This window comes from Mastigoproctus giganteus, chromosome 3, assembly GCF_048544385.1.
Source record: "Mastigoproctus giganteus isolate SK-2022 chromosome 3, ASM4854438v1, whole genome shotgun sequence".
In the NCBI taxonomy this organism is placed as follows: domain Eukaryota; kingdom Metazoa; phylum Arthropoda; class Arachnida; order Uropygi; family Thelyphonidae; genus Mastigoproctus; species Mastigoproctus giganteus.
In genome coordinates this window covers 173,110,680-173,133,351 of record NC_143577.1, presented here as the reverse complement: position 1 = coordinate 173,133,351, position 22,672 = coordinate 173,110,680, and the positions used below count along the sequence as shown (strand labels likewise).

The window sequence follows — 22,672 nt, the reverse complement described above, 5'->3', positions numbered from 1 at the left end:
TTGCCCACAATCTTCAACATTTATAACCCTTTGCCTTCATTTGTGCAGTAATGACATAATCCATCCAAGATTTATATTATGATTCCAGGTTTCAGTTAGTAGTCTCCAATGTAAGACTGAATCAAACACTGCTAAAGTTCAAATAAACATCAAAATCATTTCCTGCAACGTATGAGTCAATAATTTATCAGTATAGTTAAACAAGTTTTTCCTTGACAAATCTGTTTATACCCACTTCTACCTGGATGCCCCTGTTTTTCTGTCTTAATCATTTCCTTATGGTTTTTACTACCACTCAAAACCAGATTGACCATCTGTATTGTCTACTGAAATCATCTTTCTGGGCTAACTGGGAATGTATGGGGCTTTTTCATCTAAAGCAGGGGTCGGCAAACTATGGCCCGCAAGCCAAATCCGGCACGCCCCCTCTTTTTAATCCGGCCCGTGGGTTAATATTGTTTTTTACATGAAAAAAATTAAAAATAAATCAAATTACACGCTGCAATAGCTGATAGTCGAGTTGAGAATAATGACTGCACGTGGCGCTACTGGCGTCGCATATTCGCATTCTGTTGTCTACTTAGAACAAATGTTGCCAGCATTTCTCTCAGTTTTGCTTTACCGGCACACGTGGTATTGTCTGTCACGGCACTCTGCGATCTTTTTTTTTTTTTTCCTTTTATTTATTACCCACCGTTTCCATGTCACCCTCAAGACCAAATATGAAGAGAAAAGTGGACTTCGATTGTCGTGCTTTTAAAGCTGAATGGAGTTTGAACTATTTTGTCATAGAAATAAATGACAAAGTATCATGTTTATTATGTAATGACACAATAGCTGTGTGAAAAGAGTACAATATACGTCGTCGTTACCAACGTAAGCATGCGGCACAATATTCAAAACTCACAGAAAATCAAACGAAGCTAAAATTGGAAAGTTTAAAACATAATGCATCATCACAATGCAATTTATTCGTTAAAATAAAAAATTATAATGAAGCAGTAACTAAAGTAAGCTTACAAAAAGCTCATTTATTAGCCAAGAAAGGGAAACCATTTACCGATGGTGAATTAATTAAATCATGTTTGCTTGTGGCAGCCGAAGAAATGTGTCCAGAGAAAATGGATTTGTTTCGATCTGTAAGTCTTTCGGCGAGAACAACTGTTAGAAGAGTTGAGGACATCGGGAGCCACATCAAGAGTCAATTAAAAGATGAGGCAATAAATTTCAAGTGGTTTTCGTTGGCTCTTGATGAGTCTACAAACATTACTGATACTGCCCAATTGTTGCTGTTTATTCGAGGAGTCAATACTGAGTTTGAGTTTACTGAAAAATTAGCTTCTATGAATAGTCTGCATGGAACAACTACAGGCGAAGATATCTTCGAGGAAGTCGAGAAAACGCTAACACAGTACAATTTGCAATGGAATCAGTTAAAATGTGTCACAACTGATGGTGGTAAAAATATGTGTGGAACGGGGAAAGGATTAGTTGGACAAATTTTTAAGGCTTGTGAAGAAGCTAAATGTTCAAAACCTCTGGTAATTCATTGTATTATTCACCAGCAGGCTCTTGGTGGGAAACACCTCAATCTGTCATGTGTTATTGAACCAGTTGTGTCAGCGGTTAACTTTATTCACTCTCGTGGACTTAACCATCGTCAGTTTCGTGATTTTTTTATTAGAGATTGAAGTCGAATATATTCTGATTTGCCCTACCATACAGCATTTCGATGGCTCAGCAATGGAAAAGTTTTATTGAGATTTTTTGAACTCAGAGAAGCAATAGAAATTTTTCTAAATGAGAAAAACTGCCCACAACTACTATTATCTAACAATGAATGGCTATGGAAATTAGCATTTGCTACAGACATCGTGGGATATCTTAATGAATTTAACTTAAAATTACAGGGGAAAACAGTGCTCATATGTGAAACGTATTCTATCATAAAGTCATATCGTCAAAAATTTGCATTGTTTGAAACACAAACACAAATCACATTAACCAAGTTTGACCATTTTCCATGCTGGAAAAAATTTCAAATATTAGCGAAATCCCCATTCCCAAAAAAATTCGCGGCGGATATATTTTCTGAACTTAAACTACAGTTACAACAGCGTTTTTCGGATCTTGATGCAAGTGCAAAAGACATTTCCATATTTCAAAATTCATTTGGCTGTACAAATGAATTTTGTACTAAAATAAACTAAACTACAATTGAGGAGCTTCCATCAGACCTTCAATTGGAAGTGATTAATCTGCAAAATGACGATATGCTAAAGGTTAGGTTTAAAGAAATGGATCTAACCCAATTCTATAAATATCTTTCGGAAGATAAATACGGTCAATTAAAATCATATGCACGGGGATTTATATCTGTATTTGGGAGTACTTACCAATGTGAAAAGACATTTTCGAAAATGAAATATGTAAAATCGCAATACAGATCATTATTAACGGATGACCATTTGCAAACAACTTTAATGATAGGAAGTACTAACTTCGAACTCCAGTATGATGAAATATTATCTCAGAAAAAACAATTACATTCATCGCATTAGTACAAAATTTAACCAGTTCTATAATACGTTTATTAATAAATGGAAATATTTTATTAATTTTTTTGTAAGTGTCAGCATGTGTATAAATATTATGTAAAATATCACTTCCTAATAAAAAGATTTTGAACCTGGTTTTTTTTGTTGCTCTATGAGTAGAATTACCCATGTAAATATCTTCGAGCTTGCTACCTGGCCCGCCAAGCCTAAAAATTTTACGATCTGGCCCTTTCCAAAAAAAAGTTTGCCGACCCCTGATCTAAAGGAATCACCCCAGAGTATGTTAACTGTTGTGTTGTTTCATTTTTTTTTAATTATTGCCATCTTTATACATATACATATTCTTTTAGCTTTTAATTACAAAACTATTAGTAAATGATTGGGTTTACTTTGAACAATGTATTAATTTAATTACCTTCAAAAAACACATATGGCAAAAGTTCTGCAAAATTTTAAATAACTAATGTATTATCTGTCAAAAATATCAGTTACAAAATAAATGAAACTAGTCAAATATTTGAGAAATGGAAAATTTATTCTAGTTTCAGTTAAATGCTTATCTTGGTGATTCTACTCCCAGGCCTTTGCTGATGACCTTACTTTGATGGTTTCCACGGACAGCAGAGCCCAGTTTAAAGGCAAGGCAAACCAGGCCTGAGGACCCTAAAAGCTTGGGCTTATCAAGTGCACCTTGTCTCTATACTACAAAACGACATTCCTACCAACAATAGCCTATGCCTCTCCGACTTGGTTTTGTAAACTTACAATGGCCATCAACCAGCGAACCTTGGATGCCACCCAAAGGACAATACTACTCACCATCACTCACCCATGCCTTCCGTATCCCCAGTACAAATGCTCTCCAGTTCCTGGCGGGGGGCCCTTCCCCTGGATCTGGAAATCACCTGCTGTGGCATTTCCTACCACATTCCCAAAGGACTACCCTGCACCTTTATTACAATGGACTTAACAGCTAACCCCAAAGTAGGTAAAACCAGACTCCAAAGACATCTGCAGCAGGCATGGCAAGACCATTGGTCCACAACAACCAAGGGAGAAATCACAAAAAAGTTCCTACCCAACATTGACAGGGTGTACCCTAGGGTCACAGAGCATTCAATGCAAAAATTAACTCCTTTAGGATCGTGGACAACCCGCGTTGAAACGAGGACTCGCATCATGCATGTCTGTACACTCTACGAAGACCTCTGTTGCAGGCTAATAACAGAAATCATTTACCTTCGAAGAACCAAGAGATGCATCTACTGGACTCACTGGAGGAATATAAGGCCCTGACCAAATATTAGCATTAGTAGAGGAGTATGATGCAAGAAAGCAAGCTTGTGCAGCATCAGCTAAAAAAAAATAAACCTTCCCATTTCATTCATCTATTCACTCCAAATGCTTGTCCAGTTCAGCCTTAAATTTATTTAAGCTATCAACTTCCACAACAAGAGATGGAAGTCTTTTCCAGCAATCAACTACCTGCTGCCTAAAGGCAAATTACTGCACATCTATTCTACAACTGTCTTTCCTTAGTTTGAATCTATGTCCCCTCAGGTTCTTAATCTGAGCAAGAGGAACAATCTCATCAGCATTGAGCTTGCTCAATCCGTTCAAGTCCTTATACACCTGTCAGATCACTTCACATCTGCCCAGTCTCCAGGTGCTGCAGTTTGGAGAACTTAAGCCTATCTTGGTAAGAGCTTGTTGCCTTTCTCTGTACTAGCAACTAGTAACTCTACATCTAGCAACTCTATATCTTTCCTAAAACGAGGCCTTCAGACCTGTATGCAATACTCAAGTTGTGGCCTGACCATTGCCTTGTACAATGGGATAATCACTTCCTTGTTCCTCCTAGCAAAATTCCTATATATCGTTGACAAGACTCCGTGACCTGCTCTGGCAGCCCATCTACACTGCTCAGTGAACTTCATATCTGACTGCACAATTACCTCAGGTCTTTTTCACTCTCCACTTCCGAGTGCAGAACCACATTATAGTATCCAATCAAATTGGTCAGACAAGACCTCCCTTTAACAAACCCATGCTGTGTCTCAACTACTACTACAGTCTTGTCTATATGATTCTGCAGTGTTTCTTTAATCAGTGACTCCATTATTTTCGCCAGAATGCAAGTTAAACTAACAGGTCTGTTAGTTTAACAGACCCTTTGTGAATTGGGGATACATTTGCACATCTCCAGTCTGTGGGGACCTCACCTAAATCCAAGGATGCTCTCATAATTGTGGCTAACGGTTTGCTTACTACCTTTGCCGCCTCCTTTAATATAACTGGATAGATCCCATCAACCCCCGGGTGCCTTTCTTATGTTTAACTTCAAGAATTTCTCCTCCACTTTGCTCTCAGTTATTACAAAATCATTAAGCTCCCTGTTAGAGTTTAATAAGCTTCTGTCCTCCACTTCCTTACAGAATTTCTCATGTGAGATTGTAGATGCAAAATAGTTATTTAATTTGTCAGCTATCTGAGCAGGATCATCAACAGTCAAACCATCGATATCAAGTGGACCAATGTGATTCAGGCCCCTTTAGATTTATATAAGTAAAGAAGTCTGCTGTTTTTCTTAGCATCCTTTGCCAAAGATTTCTTGTAATTTGCTTGCCTAACCTCCTTTGTGATTTGATTACAGACTAGCTTATATCTGCCATAGGCTTCTGTGTCTCCTGATAATTTATATGCATCCCATGCATTTTCTTCTCTGCCAAGTCTCATTAGTTTGTCTGACATACATTTAGGCCTAAACCTTGAACAGTATTTCTTAGTTGGTATTAAAAGCCTAGTAGCTTCCAAGATTAATTCCTTGAATACTTCCCATTTAGAATTTGCTGTTGGTAATATCATCAGTTGGTCCCACTGTATAGAATTGAAAAACTGTCTGAGACGACTATAGATGCCTTTACAAAAGTAAAAACCCTTCCCTTTACCCCTGATGGTAGTTACGTCTTTAAGCAAATCCCACATCAGTACGCTGTGATCACTATCACCCAGTGGTTCCTTTATCTGCAAATTCTTAATGCATGAATAATCACTGATGATAATCACGTCAGAGTATTACTCCCTCTGGTTGCCTCTCGAACATGTTGCTGTAGAAAACAGTCATCCAATAAATCTACAAAAGTCTTGCTAGTGTGCGAGTGACCAACCCACACTCCCACAACCCATATGCACAAGGACTGTTCACCAGATGCAGAACCCTAAATGCAATCCATAAAGAACACTAATAGAACCTTCTGGGCCAACACTTTGGCTTTTGACAGTGACAAAGCCACACCGAACAAACCTGGATGGGTCCACAACCCATGCTTGACTAAAGCCCTGATGAGATGCAGACTAAATGACAGACTCAACCTTGCACTTTGGACGGGTCTTGTACCCAAGAGTTGCCTTCATCGGATAGAGACACCAGTACAAGCTGGAACGGGTCGCCCAAACTGTGACCACAACCTCATGCGCCGACAACTACCTGACCCCGCTCAACTGAAACAAGTCACCGGACAGGACCTGATCCCAAGAGCAACAAATACAAATGATAAAAAAATCACCTGAAATGATCTTAGGAGTGAAAACCAACACATTAGACAACACTGGACGGGACCTACACCACTGAGAGAAAACCAAAAGCCATACTGTGACCTATCTGGATTGAACATTTCTTTGATCATGACTGCAGCTCCGCTGCCACATAGCCAGCTGATTTGGACTGGGCACCTTGCCTGGCCCACTTTCTTTCCCTATCCTGGTGGGGGAGATGACTTCCCCATCTCCTCCTCTCCCCTCCTATTCTTCTTCTGGTGGGGCATGGGCATGCCCCACTGACATACCTGGGGTCGTCTTCCTCTATTGACCCTATATTTCTGTCTTTTCCCCCTACACTTTCTAAACACCACAGCGTATGCCCCACACAATCAAAATTTAACTGCTTAGTCATGCATCACTCTTTCAAACTCCTAACCTCATTAACTTCTTACCCCGAGAATTGAAAATTTTTTTTATATATATAGGTCCTAGCCACTCAGATCTCAGGAAATTAGGTGGCAGGACCTGCTATAGTACTTATTTAAAATATTGGTGTACATGGTCTGTTTCCAGGGGATTAAGTCTGGGCAATGGTGGGCCCCAATAGGGGTCCAACGGCTAAATGGCCAGATGAACAACGGCCACTACACTTAACAATATCCATACACTTTTAAATCTCTGGCCTTTACAGCGTACTATAACACAAGACAGGGAGATAGGGGGGGAATCCCTGGTGCCATTAGACCCTAAACACACTTTACACTGTTCTAAACTTGATGTAACATTTCTTCCAAGCACAGAAACATTTATAGAAGTCATCTTCTGTGAGCCCTTTTAACATTTCAGTCATTTTTTTCTGAATGTCTTCAATGGACTGAAAATAGTTTCTGTAATGTACACTTTTCAGTTTAAGGAAGAGGGGGAAAAAAGTTACAAGGAGCTAATTGTGGCAAGTAGGGTACACATGTTCACACATAGGGAACTGTTTCTTGGCCAGGAACTGACGAACAGAGAGAGAGAGAGAGAGTACATTGTTTTGATGGAACATCCAATCATCCTTCCACGATTCAGGTCCCTTCCTGCAGATTTTTTCACACAGCCTTGTCAGCACTTCAGTGTAATATATTTGACTGACAATGTGATTTGGTGGACATATTCAGCTTTAATAATTCCTTTAATATTAAAGAAAACAAGAAGCATAGGTTTCAATTTTGATTTTGACATACTTGCTTTTTTTGGTCAGGGGAACTGTTTTGTCTTCTATTGCATTGACTGTCTTTTAATTTCTGGATCATACTGAAATAGCTAACTTTTATCACAAGTAATTACAGTACTCAAATAGTCTGGATTTTCTCCATTTTTTTCGAAACGTCTTCACAAACGTGGAGTCTTCTCATGCTTAAACTTTCAGTTGAAATTTGTCTAACCATTTCTTTGTCCATATTGAGTTTTTATGCAACCATTCTAATGCTTTAATGACGATCACTTCTAATCAGTCTACGTTTTTCATGGATACCGAACAGCATGGTCATTCATTGTCTTCCGCATTTTCTCCTCCTTCTAAAAATCTTTTATGCCATTGAAACATGTACGCCCTTGACATAGTAACTTCCCCATAAACTTGATGTAACAACTCAACTTTCAGTTGCTGTTTTCTTTAGTTTTGTTAAAAATTTGAGATTCATTGTTTGAATCTTTTGTGTCTCATTTTTTTGGCAAACTGTAAAAACACAAGATAATGAAAACCTGTCTCTTTGCATTGAGCCCTTTTAATACTGCACACACACACACAGCATTGCTATTTAATAGCCACACCTTGCTTATGACTTTTCAAATATATAGCCTACATTATGATTCTTCCCATCCATACAGTACAAAATTTTATCATCATTCATTTCCAAAGAAAATTTAATAAACAATACAGAAAAACGAATATGCAAAATTTCAGAGATTTATACGGAAAATGTGTTTTACAGTTTACAGATATCATGAATCAATAACTTTGTTGAAAAAAGAAGTTCAAGATTTTTGTCTGCTGCAGACCGAAAAGGAAGAAGGCAATCAGTGTGTACTTGCATTTCATTCTGTGGATTCTTTTGACAAGCAAATAGCGAAAGAAGTCACCCGAGGCATTGTAAGTTTCTTGTTTTTTTTTTCAAGAGAGTGGGGAGGGGGCATGTAAAAAATTATATAGAAAAATCTACATGTAATAAATGAAGAATTGGAAAATTATGAAATAATTTAAATGAGAATAATTATAACTCAAAGCTATAATTATTCATATTTAAATTTTAATGTGATAAATGGTTAAATTAAAACCACTGAAATGCTATTTCTTTGAAGTGCACTTCATTGAGTCTGTCAAAACTTGCCAACAGGCAACAAAACAAAATTGAATACAGTGACTCAATAAATATAATGCAAGAAGAAAACCAAGCTTTTTATAATAATGATCATTTGCCATGTTATGTAATATGAGTTTGGAAGATAAGAGGACTCAACAAATGGAGAGCTTGTTCCTGATTGAGAACTTAGTTTTCTTGAGACAACAGATTAGAAAAATCAGTTTATAAACGTTATTTAATGAAATTAGGATTTCAGCATTGTCTAATTGTGATTTATGTTAGTGTTTACATACATTGTGTCATAAAGTCTGCAATCCTGTGTCTGGTATGCATGCAGTATTCATGAAAGTAAGCAGATATGCTTGTTATATCGAATCATCTGTACCGTTTGGTACAGTACAGATGATCTGAAATGACACAGTATATTTGGCTGAACAATCTTATTGACAGCTAATTAAATATATTATATTATTTAAACCACTAACTTCATAAGAGAATTTGTCTACATTGTGGGAAATGGAACCAATGGGTTGTAATGGTGAAAGGGGTGATTCATTTTACATCTGTATGCTTAAATACATCTTTAATTCTGTTAGCTAGAGAAGTATGATAAGGTAAGGATACAATTTTGTTAAAGTTTTCTAATGAGTTATTCTTATTGAGTGGAGAAGACAAGTGTATGACACATTTCATTTATGACATGGATCCCCACATGCAGAAAGATGAACGATGATAGCTAAGTTCTTGTTGCAGATTGGAAGTAGAAGTGCAGTATTTTTTTTTTTTTTTTTACATTAAGGACCTGTGTATTAGGACACAGACTTTTTTTATGTTCAAAGGATGATGGGAAGCCTAATATAAAAAACTGGCCAGAATGTGTATGCTTCTTGTAAATATGGATACCTGGTGAAGTGCCTTGTTATATAATAGTTAAATTTGAGAAATTAGTACTAAATTTTCCAACTTCAAGGGTAAATTTCAATCTGGAATGAAATTAATTAAATTCACTTTAATAAGTTGTGTGTGTAACTTATGGGCTTATTATGTAAATACCATTGGGCAAACCAAACAGATAACTTGATTTTTGTCTTATAGTAGAGTTAATATTTCATTTTCAGCAGTAGATAATAAATATCCAAAAATCTGCTTGTAAGTCTGAGATTTATGTAATTCACAAATAAGAGAAATAAAGTCGGTTTTACAATGTCTTCTGAAGTTAATTTTTTACCTGTTTTAGCATTAGTAGTAGCAAATGATGCAAGGATGATGCTCTATAAGCAAGCTTATAGAGCATCAGCCAAAAAAAAACACTTCCATTTCACCTATTCATTCCCTCCAATAGCTTGTCTAGTTCTTCCTTGAATTTATTTGAGCTGTCAACTTCCACAACAGATGGAAGTTTGTTCCAGCAATCGGCCACCTTCTAGCTAAAGGCAAATCTATCTGCACATCTATTCTGCAACCATCCTTTCTCAATTTGAATTTGTGACCCCTTGTGTGTAGTGTGAGCAAGAGAAAGAATCCCATTAGCATTGAGCTTGCTCAATCCAATCAAAGCCTTAAACACCTCAATCGGATCACCTTGCAGGTGTCTAGTCTCCAGGCACTGCAATTTGTAGGCGCCTCCGTAGCCAGGTGGGTAGGAGCAGCAGTGCGTAGCACACGCTTCTTGATTAGACCGGGGTTCGAGCCTGTGACCACCAAATACGGAGGATGCGGAAAGGTCAGGGAATGACCACCGCATATCCCCGGAGCAATATGGCCTTAGTTGCTAATGCTCCTAAAAACCAAATAACAAACAAACAAAACTGCAATTTGTAGAACTGAAGCCTTTCTTGGTAAGAGCACCACTTCGTTCCCTCACCAATCTTACTGCCCTTCTCTGTACTCATTCCTTCAGCTCCTGCATTCCAGCAGCTCTACATCCTTCCTAAAACGAAACTTCCAGACCTGTATGCAGTACTCAACATGTGGCCTGACCATTCCCTTATACAAGGGGATAATCACCTCCTTATCCCTGCTAGAAAAATTCCTGTATATCATTGACAAAATCCCATGAGCTGTCCTGGAGTCTGTCTGAACTTCATATCTGCACAATTACCCTTGGTCTTTTTCATTTTACACTACCCTGAGTGTAGTACAACATAGTTGGTACATTTCTCTGGGGTTACTGCTACCCATATATAGTACTTTGCATATGGTTAAACTTCATTTGCCATTTCTCTGCCCATCTACTTGACTTTTCTAGATCTTGTTACAGTAGCATACCGTCATTACCATATCAACCTTGGTATCATCTGCAGACTTAGACATTAAGCCTGATATGCCTTCATCAATATCACTGATAAATATAGAAAACAACAATGGGCCCAACACCGAACCCTCCAACTATATATCAAATGGAATTAGAGAATTTTTGACACAAGCATGTAATCACAAACATAAACCACAGATTTAATTTAATTGGGATTTCAGCATCAAATAATTCCAAAACCCTAATTAAATTAAATAAAAATTATAAACATTGCACCTCGTTATAATGAAATATAAATTAGAATATTCATACACATTAAATGTCAAACACCTGGCTGATTTTTCTAATGTCTGTTGTGTCAAGAAAAATAAAGTTATTTTCATAATAATTAAAACCCTTATCTTCCACATGCACATTACCTAATATTGCAATTGACAGTGTACTTATGAAAAGATTACTTCACCTCTTGCCATAACTCACTGTGTTCAATTTTATGTTTAGTTGCCAGTTGTCAAGTTCTGATACTTAATGAAGTGCACTTCAAGGAAGTAGCATTTTAATGGTTTTAACTGATATAACGTTTTTCCTTTTAATTTAACCATTTACTACATGAAAATTTAAATATGCAGAATAAAGAAGTGAGTTGTTTTTGAGTATGTTTCTAAGTTACTAGTAATTTAAATGTATAATTGACTTGAATTGTTAAACTAGCTTTGTCAAAATTATGAAGAGTATTATAAAAACACACTATTTTTATTAACGGCACTAACTTTTTTTTTTTTTGACTTTGTGAAATAAAACTTGGCTGAATCAGACATAAATTAAGAAAAACCTTCATATGTACATCTGGAACTGAGTAAAAGAAGGCATGCAGGTCTTATCCAAAAAAAATAATAATAAGGCCCATGTTCTGGACAAGTGTTTTTTAACCAGTGTTTCAACATCATGTTCCACCAAAAATGAGCACTTACATACCTTATGATATTTTGATGCACTTTAAAGTAAAAAGAAAATATATTGATATATCTATACTAAATTCAAATTCAAATTCTCATGACGTAATTAATTTGAATTACAGTGCAACGTCGATATCACACATGGTTATACAGCAGTTTGGGATATAATGTGTGAACTTGTCACCTAAAAAGAAAGAAAATGTAGTGGATGGCAAAACATGAATTTCACAATGGACACTAGCAGAATTAAACTACACCTCACAGAGCAGAACTAGCTACAGCATTAGGTTCCAAAGTGTGGACCACTGAGCTGCTGTATTCTCTTCATATTCCCTCAATTAAGATGATTAAATTTTTTATGAACAAAAGTAATTAACCAAGAGTACTGTAGATGCTTAGTTTCTCCTGTGTGTTGTCTCAATTAGGATGCAATAAAAAATACATTAATGTAACATTAATTGCATCCAGGACACTCTCAAATTAAACATTAAGCTCTGACAGGAGAACCAGCTACCATATTTGTCAGTTGCAATGTATTTAGTTATAAATTTTTGTAAACAGCAGCATGTGTCATATCATTCTTTTCAAGGAGAAATCAAATTTAGAATGGAAAAAATTGATAAAGGCATAATGCATATTTTTATAGTTACTGCTACTACTGGCTGCAATCAATGTTCTCCATAATTATAACGCAGTACTGTAAATTCACTTGTGATGTTTATAATCCATCTTTGAGATGGTGAGGAAATCCCATAATCAGATCAATAATGTAACCCAGCTATATTACACTATTTTTTTATGGAAAATTATTTCTGAGATGTTGCCTATGCTATTATAGTTTTTAAGAACACCTTATTCATGTAATTCAAGGGATAATTGTTATAAAAATGCAAGACTTGCTTTTTTTTTTTCTTTTTTTTTTTTTACTCTATATAACCATAAACAGTATATAACCACTGCTGTGGTGCCTATTAGATTAGGTTGCTGAGTTGTTTCTTATTTCCTGTTTATTCACTATACCATAAATTAGATTCTCTGTAAACACGTTTTATTTAAAAGTGTGGAATCATTATAAGGAATTGACAATTTTTTAAGTATATGAAGCATTGCTGTTTATTATTTATATCTTGAAGTGCAGAATTATTTTTAAAAAAATCTACAGTAACAGTTCATATGACATTTAAAATATTTAAACCATTTCATATCCACTGAGAGATAATATAACTAAAAGAGACGAAAAGAAACATGTGAAATGAAATTTGCTTATATAAAAACACTTGCTTAATAGGTTGTCTTTTAGTCATTGTGTTATATTTAAATTTAAAAAAAAATGATTAAATTTTATTTATGGCCATAATGTGCTTCACTTATAATGGTGGGGTTAAAGTTGTCCCCAACACCTACATTGTACATGAAGGCATAGTTGGTTTTATTTTTACTGAAAGTGAATCAATGAAACAAAGTTTATATGAATTTGGTATTCCACCCTGTATGGTGTTCTTCCAATTTATTGCCCATTTCAAAATGTTCCTTACTCAAAAAATATTTTAAAATACTGTTTTAGATAAATTTAGTTAGCATTAGTAGAGGCATATGACGCAAGAAAGCAAGCTTATATAGCATCAGCCAAAAATAATAATAAATAAAGCCTTCCCATTTCACCCATCCAATCACTCCAAATGTTTGTCTGGTTCTGCCTTGAACTTATTTAAGTTCTTGACCTCCACTACAACAGATGGAAGTTTGTTCGAACTGTCAACTACCCGCTGCCTAAAGTGAATTTCCACACATCTATTCTACAATTGTCTTTCCTCAATTAGAATTTACGTCCCCTCAGGTGAGTAGTCTGAGCAATAGGAAGAATCCCATTAGGCCTTATATACCGCAATTAGATCACCTCACAGGTGCCTAGTCTCCAGAAGCTACAATTTGCAGGACTTAAACCTTTCTTGGTAACACTAACCCTTTGTTCCACTCATCAATCTTGTAGCCCTTCTCTGTACTCTTTCCAGCAGCTCTACATCCTTCCTAAAATGAGGCCTCCACAGAACTGTGTACAGTACTTAAGGTTGTGGTTTGACCATTGCCTTATACAAGGCCACAATCACCCCCTTATCCTTACTAACAAAATTCTTGTATATCATTGACAAGACACCATGAGCTACTCTTGTAGCCTGTCTGCACTGCTCAGAAAACTTCATATCTGACCGCACAATTACCCCAGGTCCTTTTCATTCTCCACTAGCCTGAGTATAGTAGTACCACCCAGTTGATACATTACTCTGCGGTTACTGCTATTCACATTCAGTACTTTACATTTGTCAATGTTAAACTTCAGTTGCCACCTCTCACCCCATCTGCTCAACTTTTCCAGATCCTGTTGCAGTAGCATACAGTCATTAACAACCCTATCAGTTTTCAGTATTTATCAATATCATTGATAAGTGTACAAAACAACAATGGGCCCAACACTGAACCCTGGGGACTTCACTAATAACATTAGTCCATGAAAAGCAGTGTCCATTGATAACCACTCTCTGTCTTCTCCCACTCAACCATCCTTTTATACATTGTAGCAACTTGCACATAATGGTATACTGCTCCAATTTGTACAGTAGTCTTCCATATGCAACAGTATCAAAAGCTTTCCTGAAATCAAAGTATATGATAACAAAATTATTTTTTGTATCTAGTTCCTTTGTGACCACATCATAGTATCCAATCAGATTGGTCAGACAAGACTTCCCCTTAACAAACCCATGCTGTGTCTGAACTATTACTGCAGTCTTGTCTAAGTGATCCTGCACCACTTCTTTAACCAGTGACTCCATTATTTTCCCCAGAACAGAAGTTAAACTAACAGGTCTATAATTATTTGCTATTGTTATTTGTTATTTGGTTTTTTTTAGGAGCATTAGCAACTAAGGCCATATTGCTCCGGAGATATGCGGTGGTCAATCCCTGATCTTTCTGCATCCTCCGTATTTGGTGGGGACGGGCTCGAACCCCAGTCTAATCAAGAAGCATGTGCTACGCACTGCTGCTCCTGCCCACCTGGCTACGGAGGCGCCTATAATTATTTGTTTGCGTCACCCTTTGAATCCCCTTTGTGAATTGGGGATACATTTGCACATCTCCAGTCCATGGGGACCTCCTTGAATCTAAGGATGCCCTCATAATTATGGCTAAGGGTTTGCTTACTTCCCTCGCTGCCTCCTTCAATATAACTGGATAGATCCTATTCACCCCAGGTGAATAGGATCTATCCATATGTTCAATTTCAACAATTTCTCCTCCACTTTGCTCTCAGTTATTACAAAATCATTTAGCACCCTGCCAGAGTTTGATAAGCTTCTGGCCTCCACTTCCCTACAAGCTGCCTCGTGTGAATGTAGATGCAAAATACTCATTCAGTTTGTCAGCTACCTCAGCAGGTTCATCAACACTTGAACCAAATTTGTGTTTATTTTCTGGTGAAGTAGTGTACCATTAGTGCAGTCCTCTACTGTTATGTCCTGAAGAATTATTCTACAGATGTAATGATGTTTCATCATTACAAACGATGCATATCCTCATGTAGTGACTCTGATTATCAGATCATCATGAGAAATGGGGACAGTAGCACCATGTTCAGGTCTTATGACAAATTTTAGACAGTAATTTGAAAGGGCCTGTGGTTTAGCCACAAATTGAATGCTCCTTAAGTGGTGGCAAATGATATAAGAGGCTTTCTGGGCATCTTAAAGAACACCTAAGAGGACCACTTATTGTATCAGTGTTCAACTAGAGCTCACACTTGTGCATCAGACAACACAGTGGCAATCTCCAAGGCAGAATGTGCTGATCTCACAGGAGGTGTTTATTGTCAGTGAATCTATTCTCAGGGAATTGGGAAATATGTTGTGGAATAGGTGGAATAGGACTAGGGTATGTCTGCCAGGAACAAAAGTAAATGAAGTTGTAGAGCAGATATCTTTTAAGAACACAAAAGATAATATTGTTGTAAATGTTGTTACTAATGACATTAAGAGTAGGAAGCCTGGGCACTCTAAAAGTGGTGTCCTCAGGGTGTAGAACATGACGGTGCAATCAGTTTCATCATCAGCGGTTTCCAATTCAGAGGTCACCATGGAAAGTATGGGGGGAAGAGGGAGGAGGAACACTGCATGGAAATATCTACAATAAGGGTGCACAGCAGACATAAACAGTTTGTTGGGATGGATTTTCCACTCAGAATTACACAGGGAGACACCCTTCCCAGTCAAGAAAGAGATCAGATCATGGCAGTGAGACAAAGTATTGACTACACTTCCCCAATATCCTGTCTATAGTAGCATGGCAACCATGTCCATAAACAAAGACACTGAGAAAAGGTGAAATGTTCTCTCTATAGATCCCAAATAAGCACAAAAGTTTCTTACCATGGGAAATTCCACATGCTACAGAATCAGTTGATATCAAATTTACAATTACATCACCACTTAAACTAGGTGATTGCTGTGTACATTCGGAGAATCACCTTATTCCGTTGGAAAAATTTCTGTATATTTGACAAAACCCCATGAGGTGTTTTGGCAGCCTATCTGAACTTCTCAAAGAACTTTATATCTCTTGATTTTTTAAGGAGTCCTTATGTGCTGTAATGTAATAACTAGATCGTATGTATAGCTTAGCTTAATTTTCAGCACTCACCTCATAGTAATCCGCTTAGCTGGTGGAGAGTTTTACCACATACATAGTGGTTATAGGATTCTAATAACTTACAGGGATTATGGGTTTAAAATTAAGTTATGGGCTATAAAAAAATTTTTAAGAAAGGAAAGTGCACCTTCCATTCTATGGTTGCCTAATTAAATTAAATTAAATTAAATGAAGAAAAAAAATAGAAGCTAATAATCGCGCACAAGCGACTTTCGAGATTCCTCGTCTTCAGTTAGCTATAGTGGGGGGGGGAAGGGAGCGCGCTTGTGTTATATACGGGTTGGGTTCCCGAAATGCATTTCAGTGCACGTGGAAACTTAATACGTGCTAAATTCCAAATGGGGGAGAAATTGGCGGGAATCTTTTTGTTTAACACGTTGAGTGATGTATGGCACTTAAACCATTCGATGACGAGGGCTTCATTTTCAAGGATTTTGTAGCTAGAATTTAATTTAACTACTGTGATGGCTGAATCGATGAGTGGGTTGTGATTTTGAGATTGGATGTGTTGTGTTAGTTCTGTACTTGCTGAATTAGTTTTGAAGCTATTAAAGTGGTAATATGCACGCGTGTTGGAAATTTTTGATGTCCCGAATTTTGCTGTTGTACTGCCTATGTAACATGCTTGGCAATCTGATTGGCATCTGATCAAATATATAATTATATAATGTTGTTGTAATCTTGTGTCTCGTACTCGTGTGTTGTCTTGTACGAATTGAATTTGGAACTTAATTTGTTATAAGATGTGAATATTAATTTGATATCTGTATTTTTAAAAATCTGTTGAAGTCTTCTAGCGTATTGTTGATGATATGGGAGCACGATAAGGGGTTTATGTATCTTATTCTTGTTCACGTGGTTAATAATCTTGTTTGGATTATTAGTGTTATTATGAACTTTGGTGATGGTTTCTTTTATTAGTTGTGGTGGGTATTTTCTGTCGATGAATTTTTTGGTGAGGTATTGTAATTCTACAGATAGGTCTGTTTGTGTATGGCTATATTTTACAGCATTGTATAACTGGTTGTATAGAACTGCTTTTTTGATGTATAGAGGGTGGTGTGAGTGGTAATGTAAGAATTTACCTGTATATGTGTTTTTTCTGTTTTTTGGTGCTTAAAGATGTGTTTAATTTGTATACAGTGAGGTTTAGAAAATTAATTTTATTATCGGTTTCTACTTCGAGGGTAAATTTGAGTCTTTCATGTGTTGTGTTAAAGGTGTTCAGTAAAGTATCGATGGTAGTTCTGTTGCCTATTAAGAGGACGTCATCTGCATACCTCATGTGTAGTTTAATTCCTGGGGGAAAGGGTTGGAGAATTTTTTCTTCGATAGATGCGAGGTGGATAGAGGGGCAGAGATACCGAGGCCCATGGGAAGGCTGAAAATTTGTTCGTAGATGTTATTTTGGAATTTAAATTGTTTGGCATCAAGTAACAGTGATGTGAGTTCTAAAATATCATTAATGTTTAAGTCAGTACGTTTTGTTAATGTGTTAATAGTTCTTTAAGGGCCAGTAGCATGGATTCAATGTGCACGTTTGTGTATAGGGAGACGACGTCGAAGGACGCGAGAATATCGTTTTCAGATATGGTTATGGAAGTTATATATTCGTGTGCTTGTTAGTATTGTAGACCCTGAACCGAGAAAATCTCATTAAAGGTGAAATAATTTTGACGAGGAATATGGATAGGTTAGCATAGGCGGACTGTTTATAGGAAATGATGGGCCTTAAAGGATAATCTTGTTTATGGAGTTTGACTATTCCAAAAATGTGTGGGAGAATGTTACTGCGTATGCCTATTTGCTGGAGGGTATGTAAATTAATTTGCTTGTTGGCTCTGAGTCTTCTTAGGATCCCATCAAGTTTATTTTTAAGCTTGTTAATGTTAAACGTGTTGCAAGCTCTGTATGTTGTTGAATCTGATAAGATGTGTAACATTTTCTTTATATATGTGTTTTTGTCCATGATTGCGATGGTATCCCCTTTGTCTGCCTTTTGTATTATAATGTTCAGGGTTTTCATAAAGTCTCGTATGTGGGTTAATTGTTGTTGGGGAATGTTAGGTTTACTAGTTAATTGGGAGTTATAAACAGCGTTAGTTTCATGTATGATTCGATATTTATCTGGATGGTTATCAAGTTTGGTTAGTATTTCTATCATGGCGTCTTTAACTGGGTAGTTGTTGCTGTTAATGGCGAAATTGAATCCGTATTCTAGACTGGCAAGTTCATTAGGGGAAAATGTTTGTGTAGAGATGTTAACAAAAACCCCCCATAAACTCAGTTGTTAACATCTCTACACAAACATTTTCCCCTAACGAACTTGCCAGTCTAGAATACGGATTCAATTTCGCCATTAACAGCAACAACTGAACAAGAATAAGATACATAAACCCCTTATCGCGCTCCCACATCATCAACAATACGCTAGAAGACTTCAACAGATTTTTAAAAATACAGATATCAAATTAATATTCACATCTTATAACAAATTAAGTTCCAAATTCAATTCATACAAGACAACACACGAGTACGAGACACAAGATTACAACAACTTTATATATTTGATCAGATGCCAATCAGATTGCCAAGCATGTTACATAGGCAGTACAACAGCAAAATTCGGGACATCAAAAATTTCCAACACGCGTGCATATTACCACTTTAATAGCTTCAAAACTAATTCAGCAAGTACAGAACTAACACAACACGTCCAATCTCAAAATCACAACCCACTCATCGATTCAGCCATCACAGTAGTTAAATTAAATTCTAGCTACAAAATCCTTGAAAACGAAGCCCTCGTCATCGAATGGTTTAAGCGCCATACATCACTCAACGTGTTAAACAAAAAGATTCCCGCCAATTTCTCCCCCATTTGGAATTTAGCATGTATTAAGTTTCCACATGCACTGAAATGCATTTCGGGAACCCAACCCGTATATAACACAAGCGCGCTCCCTTCCCCCCCCCCCACTATAGCTAACTGAAGACGAGGAATCTCGAAAGTCGCTTGTGCGCGATTATTAGCTTCTATTTTTTTTCTTCATTTAATTTAATTTAATTAGGCAACCATAGAATGGAAGGTGCACTTTCCTTTCTTAAAAATTTTTTTATAGCCCATAACTTAATTTTAAACCCATAATCCCTGTAAGTTATTAGAATCCTCTAACCACTATGTATGTGGTAAAACTCTCCACCAGCTAAGCGGATTACTATGAGGTGAGTGCTGAAAATTAAGCTAAGCTATACATACGATCTAGGACGTTATATCTTATTGCACAGTTACCACCAGGTCTTTTTCATTCTCTATCTTGAGTGTGGTGCCACAATTGATAGATTAATTTATTGATACATTAATCTGGGATTACTGCTCCTTATATGAAGTACCTTGTATTTGTCAATATTAAACTTCAATTGTCACTTTTCAGCCCATCTACATAATTTGTATAGATCTTGTTGCAGTAACAACATAACCTGATTACTGCAATTAATCACCCTGCCAACTTTCCATATCATCTGCAGACATAGACTTTAAGCCTTATATGCCTTCATCAATAAATATAGAAAACAACAATGGGCCCAGCACCAAACACTAGGGGACTCTCCTAATTACATTAATTCAAGACCAGCCCATTGATAACCACCCTCAGTCTTCTCCCACTGAACCACCCCTTTATCCATTGCAGTAACTTTCCCTTAATGCCATACAGCTCTACTTTGTATAGCAGTCTTTATTGAATGAAATATCATTATTTCATGCTTTCCAGATGTTACCAAGTGGATGGATTGTGGAGTCTTTGCCTGAAAATAATCACCAGAGTATTGTTACTTGTTTATTACAGGTAAGATAACAGTTTTTATTTTAATATTCAATAATCTTTAAATAAATGAATATTGAATAGAGAATGTTTAGTTTTCATTTATTTAAGATCATTAAGGTATTATTTCTTTATACTTCATAATTTATTATTATTATTATTATTAATAGTAGTGTCTCCAGCATATTAAAGCATAAGTCAAAAAAAAAAAAAAAAAAAACCTCCCACACCACCTGTCTGTCCCCTCCAGTAAATTGTCTCATTCTTCCTTACTACCCACTTCCACAACAGATGGAAGTTTGTTCCAACAATCAACCATCCTTCCTCAATTTCAATTTATGCACTCACATGTGCGTAGTCTGAGCTAGAGGAAGAATGCCATCAGCATTGAGCTTGCCCAGTCCGTTCAAAGCCTTATGATGCCTGCAGACCTGTATGCAACACTCAAGATGTGGCATAATCTTTGCCTTGTACAATGGGATAATCACCTCTTCAGCCCTGCTAGCAAAGTTACTATATATCATTGACAAAACCACCAGTGCGTGTTGTCTTGGAAACCTGTATTTATTGCTCACAGAACTTCCTATTCATGGCAATTCATTGGGTGGTGGTGCCCACTGAGAAAAAAGTAACAATAGTGAAGTGTTACTTATTTGAGGTAGTGCAATACATGGCAGGATGAGCACAATATGAGATTCAGACGTAGTTTTTTCGTTTAAGAATTTTCTATGGTGTATTTACACCAATATTATATAGCTTAATATAATTGGATCAATCCCTTTCATGCCAGGCAACCTTTTTTATGTTAATCTTCAACGGTTTCTCCTCCACTTTCCTCTCAGTTATCACAAAATCATTTAGCCCCATGTTAGATTTTGATGAACTTCTTGGCATTCCTCTTCCTAAAGAACTCCCATGCATGAATGTAGATGCAAAATGCTATTCAGTTTGTCATTAACCTGAGAAAGATCATCAGCAGTTAAACTATCAACATCAAGTGGACCAATGCTGTTTTGTCTTTGTTGCTTTTCTTGGCTTTCGTTATCAATGACTTCTTGTAATCTGCCTTAAGTAGCCTAACCACCTTTGTGACTTGATTACAGACTAGTTTATATGTGCCATTGGCTTCTGTATCACCTGATAATTTTTATGCATCACCATGCATTTTCCTTCTCTGCCACGAGTTTCGTCAGTTCATCTGACATCTACTTAAGCCTTGAAGAGTATTTCTTAGTGGGTTTGAAAAGTCTAGTAGCTTCTACAATTATTTCCTCAAATGCTTTCCATTTAGAATTTGCTGATGGTAACATCAGTAGTTTTTCCCACTGCAGAGAATTTAAAAACTCTCTGAGGCCACTGTAGTCACCTTCACAAAAGCAGAAGCCCTTCCCTTTATTCTTCCAGTAGTTATGTCTTTATGTAAATCCCACATCAGCACACTGTGATCACTGCCATGAACTTCTGTGATAACCAGATCAAGAGTATTGCTTCCTCTTGTTGTCTAACATGCCGCTGTAGAAAACACTCATCCAATAAATTCACAAGTCTTGCTATGAGTGAGTGAAGACCAAGCCAGAAGTTCCACTCAATATCCGGAAAGGTGCTCACATCTAGTGAGTATGAGCTTGGCAAACCCAGGGTCCTGAGCTGGATATCAACATTCTTCTCTTTCTTGATTCCCTGATGATTCCTTTTTACTTCTCTCTCTCTCTCTCTATGGCTAATAATAATAATAATAAAGCTAAAATCCCCAATTCTATATGAGAAAAGTGTGCACTAAGATGGTGTCAAAAATTTTAAATGAAGATCAAATAATGAGAAGACTTCATCCCCAATATTATTATCTCATTCTTCATTTAAGAATGATCCTTCTTTCTTCATCCTTCAAAGTATAGTCTGAAGAAAAAACTAATACAACAGTTATATTCTGGTGCTTAATTCAATGTTAAGCACCAGCATACAACTGTTGTATTTATTATTATTATTATTTTTTTAAATAACATCGTATGTTCATTTCAAAAGTACATTAGTGATGGTTTTATACAAAACCAACAACTTTCCCATTTAAAAAAAAAAAAAGCAAATGATTTAAACAGAATTTAAATTTAGACATTGTAAAATCTAAAAACAGTAATACTCAGTCCAGTTTTAACAGCAAACTCAAGAATTTCAGTCTGAATGTGACAAAAAAGGTCCATACAACAAATAGCCTAAATCTAAAAATAAGCAGGCTAAACCCCAGTGTTTTTTAATTAAAACACTATAAAGGTAGCATTCATGAAAGAACTGTTTCAAAAAAAAAAATTCAGTGTAAAATGAACTTAATTATAAAATGTAATAAGTTACATTCCAGGCCCCTCTCAAAATTGATACAAGTAATAAAATATTACATTTAAAGCTCTGAAATGAATGCTATGAATGTAAAAACAGTATTTTAATGAATATAAATCAATTAAATGTAATACAATATAAAATAGCCAAACTAAATTTAATT

At 36.4% G+C, this 22,672-nt stretch overlaps 1 protein-coding gene across 2 annotated transcripts in view; it reads left to right on the top strand.

The window, feature by feature from the left end:
- LOC150088415 (uncharacterized) overlaps positions 1–22,672 on the top strand; it is a 452,966-nt gene that overhangs the window by 410,464 nt on the left and 19,830 nt on the right. Inside the window, exons 13-14 of one of the 2 annotated variants that reach the window (XM_090369501.1) lie at positions 8,075–8,232; positions 20,128–20,202. In XM_090369501.1, the coding sequence (XP_090225627.1) occupies positions 8,075–8,232; positions 20,128–20,202 (233 nt within the window). The remainder of the gene's footprint in view (positions 1–8,074; positions 8,233–20,127; positions 20,203–22,672) is intronic. The other variant, XM_090369502.1, reaches the window with a different exon arrangement.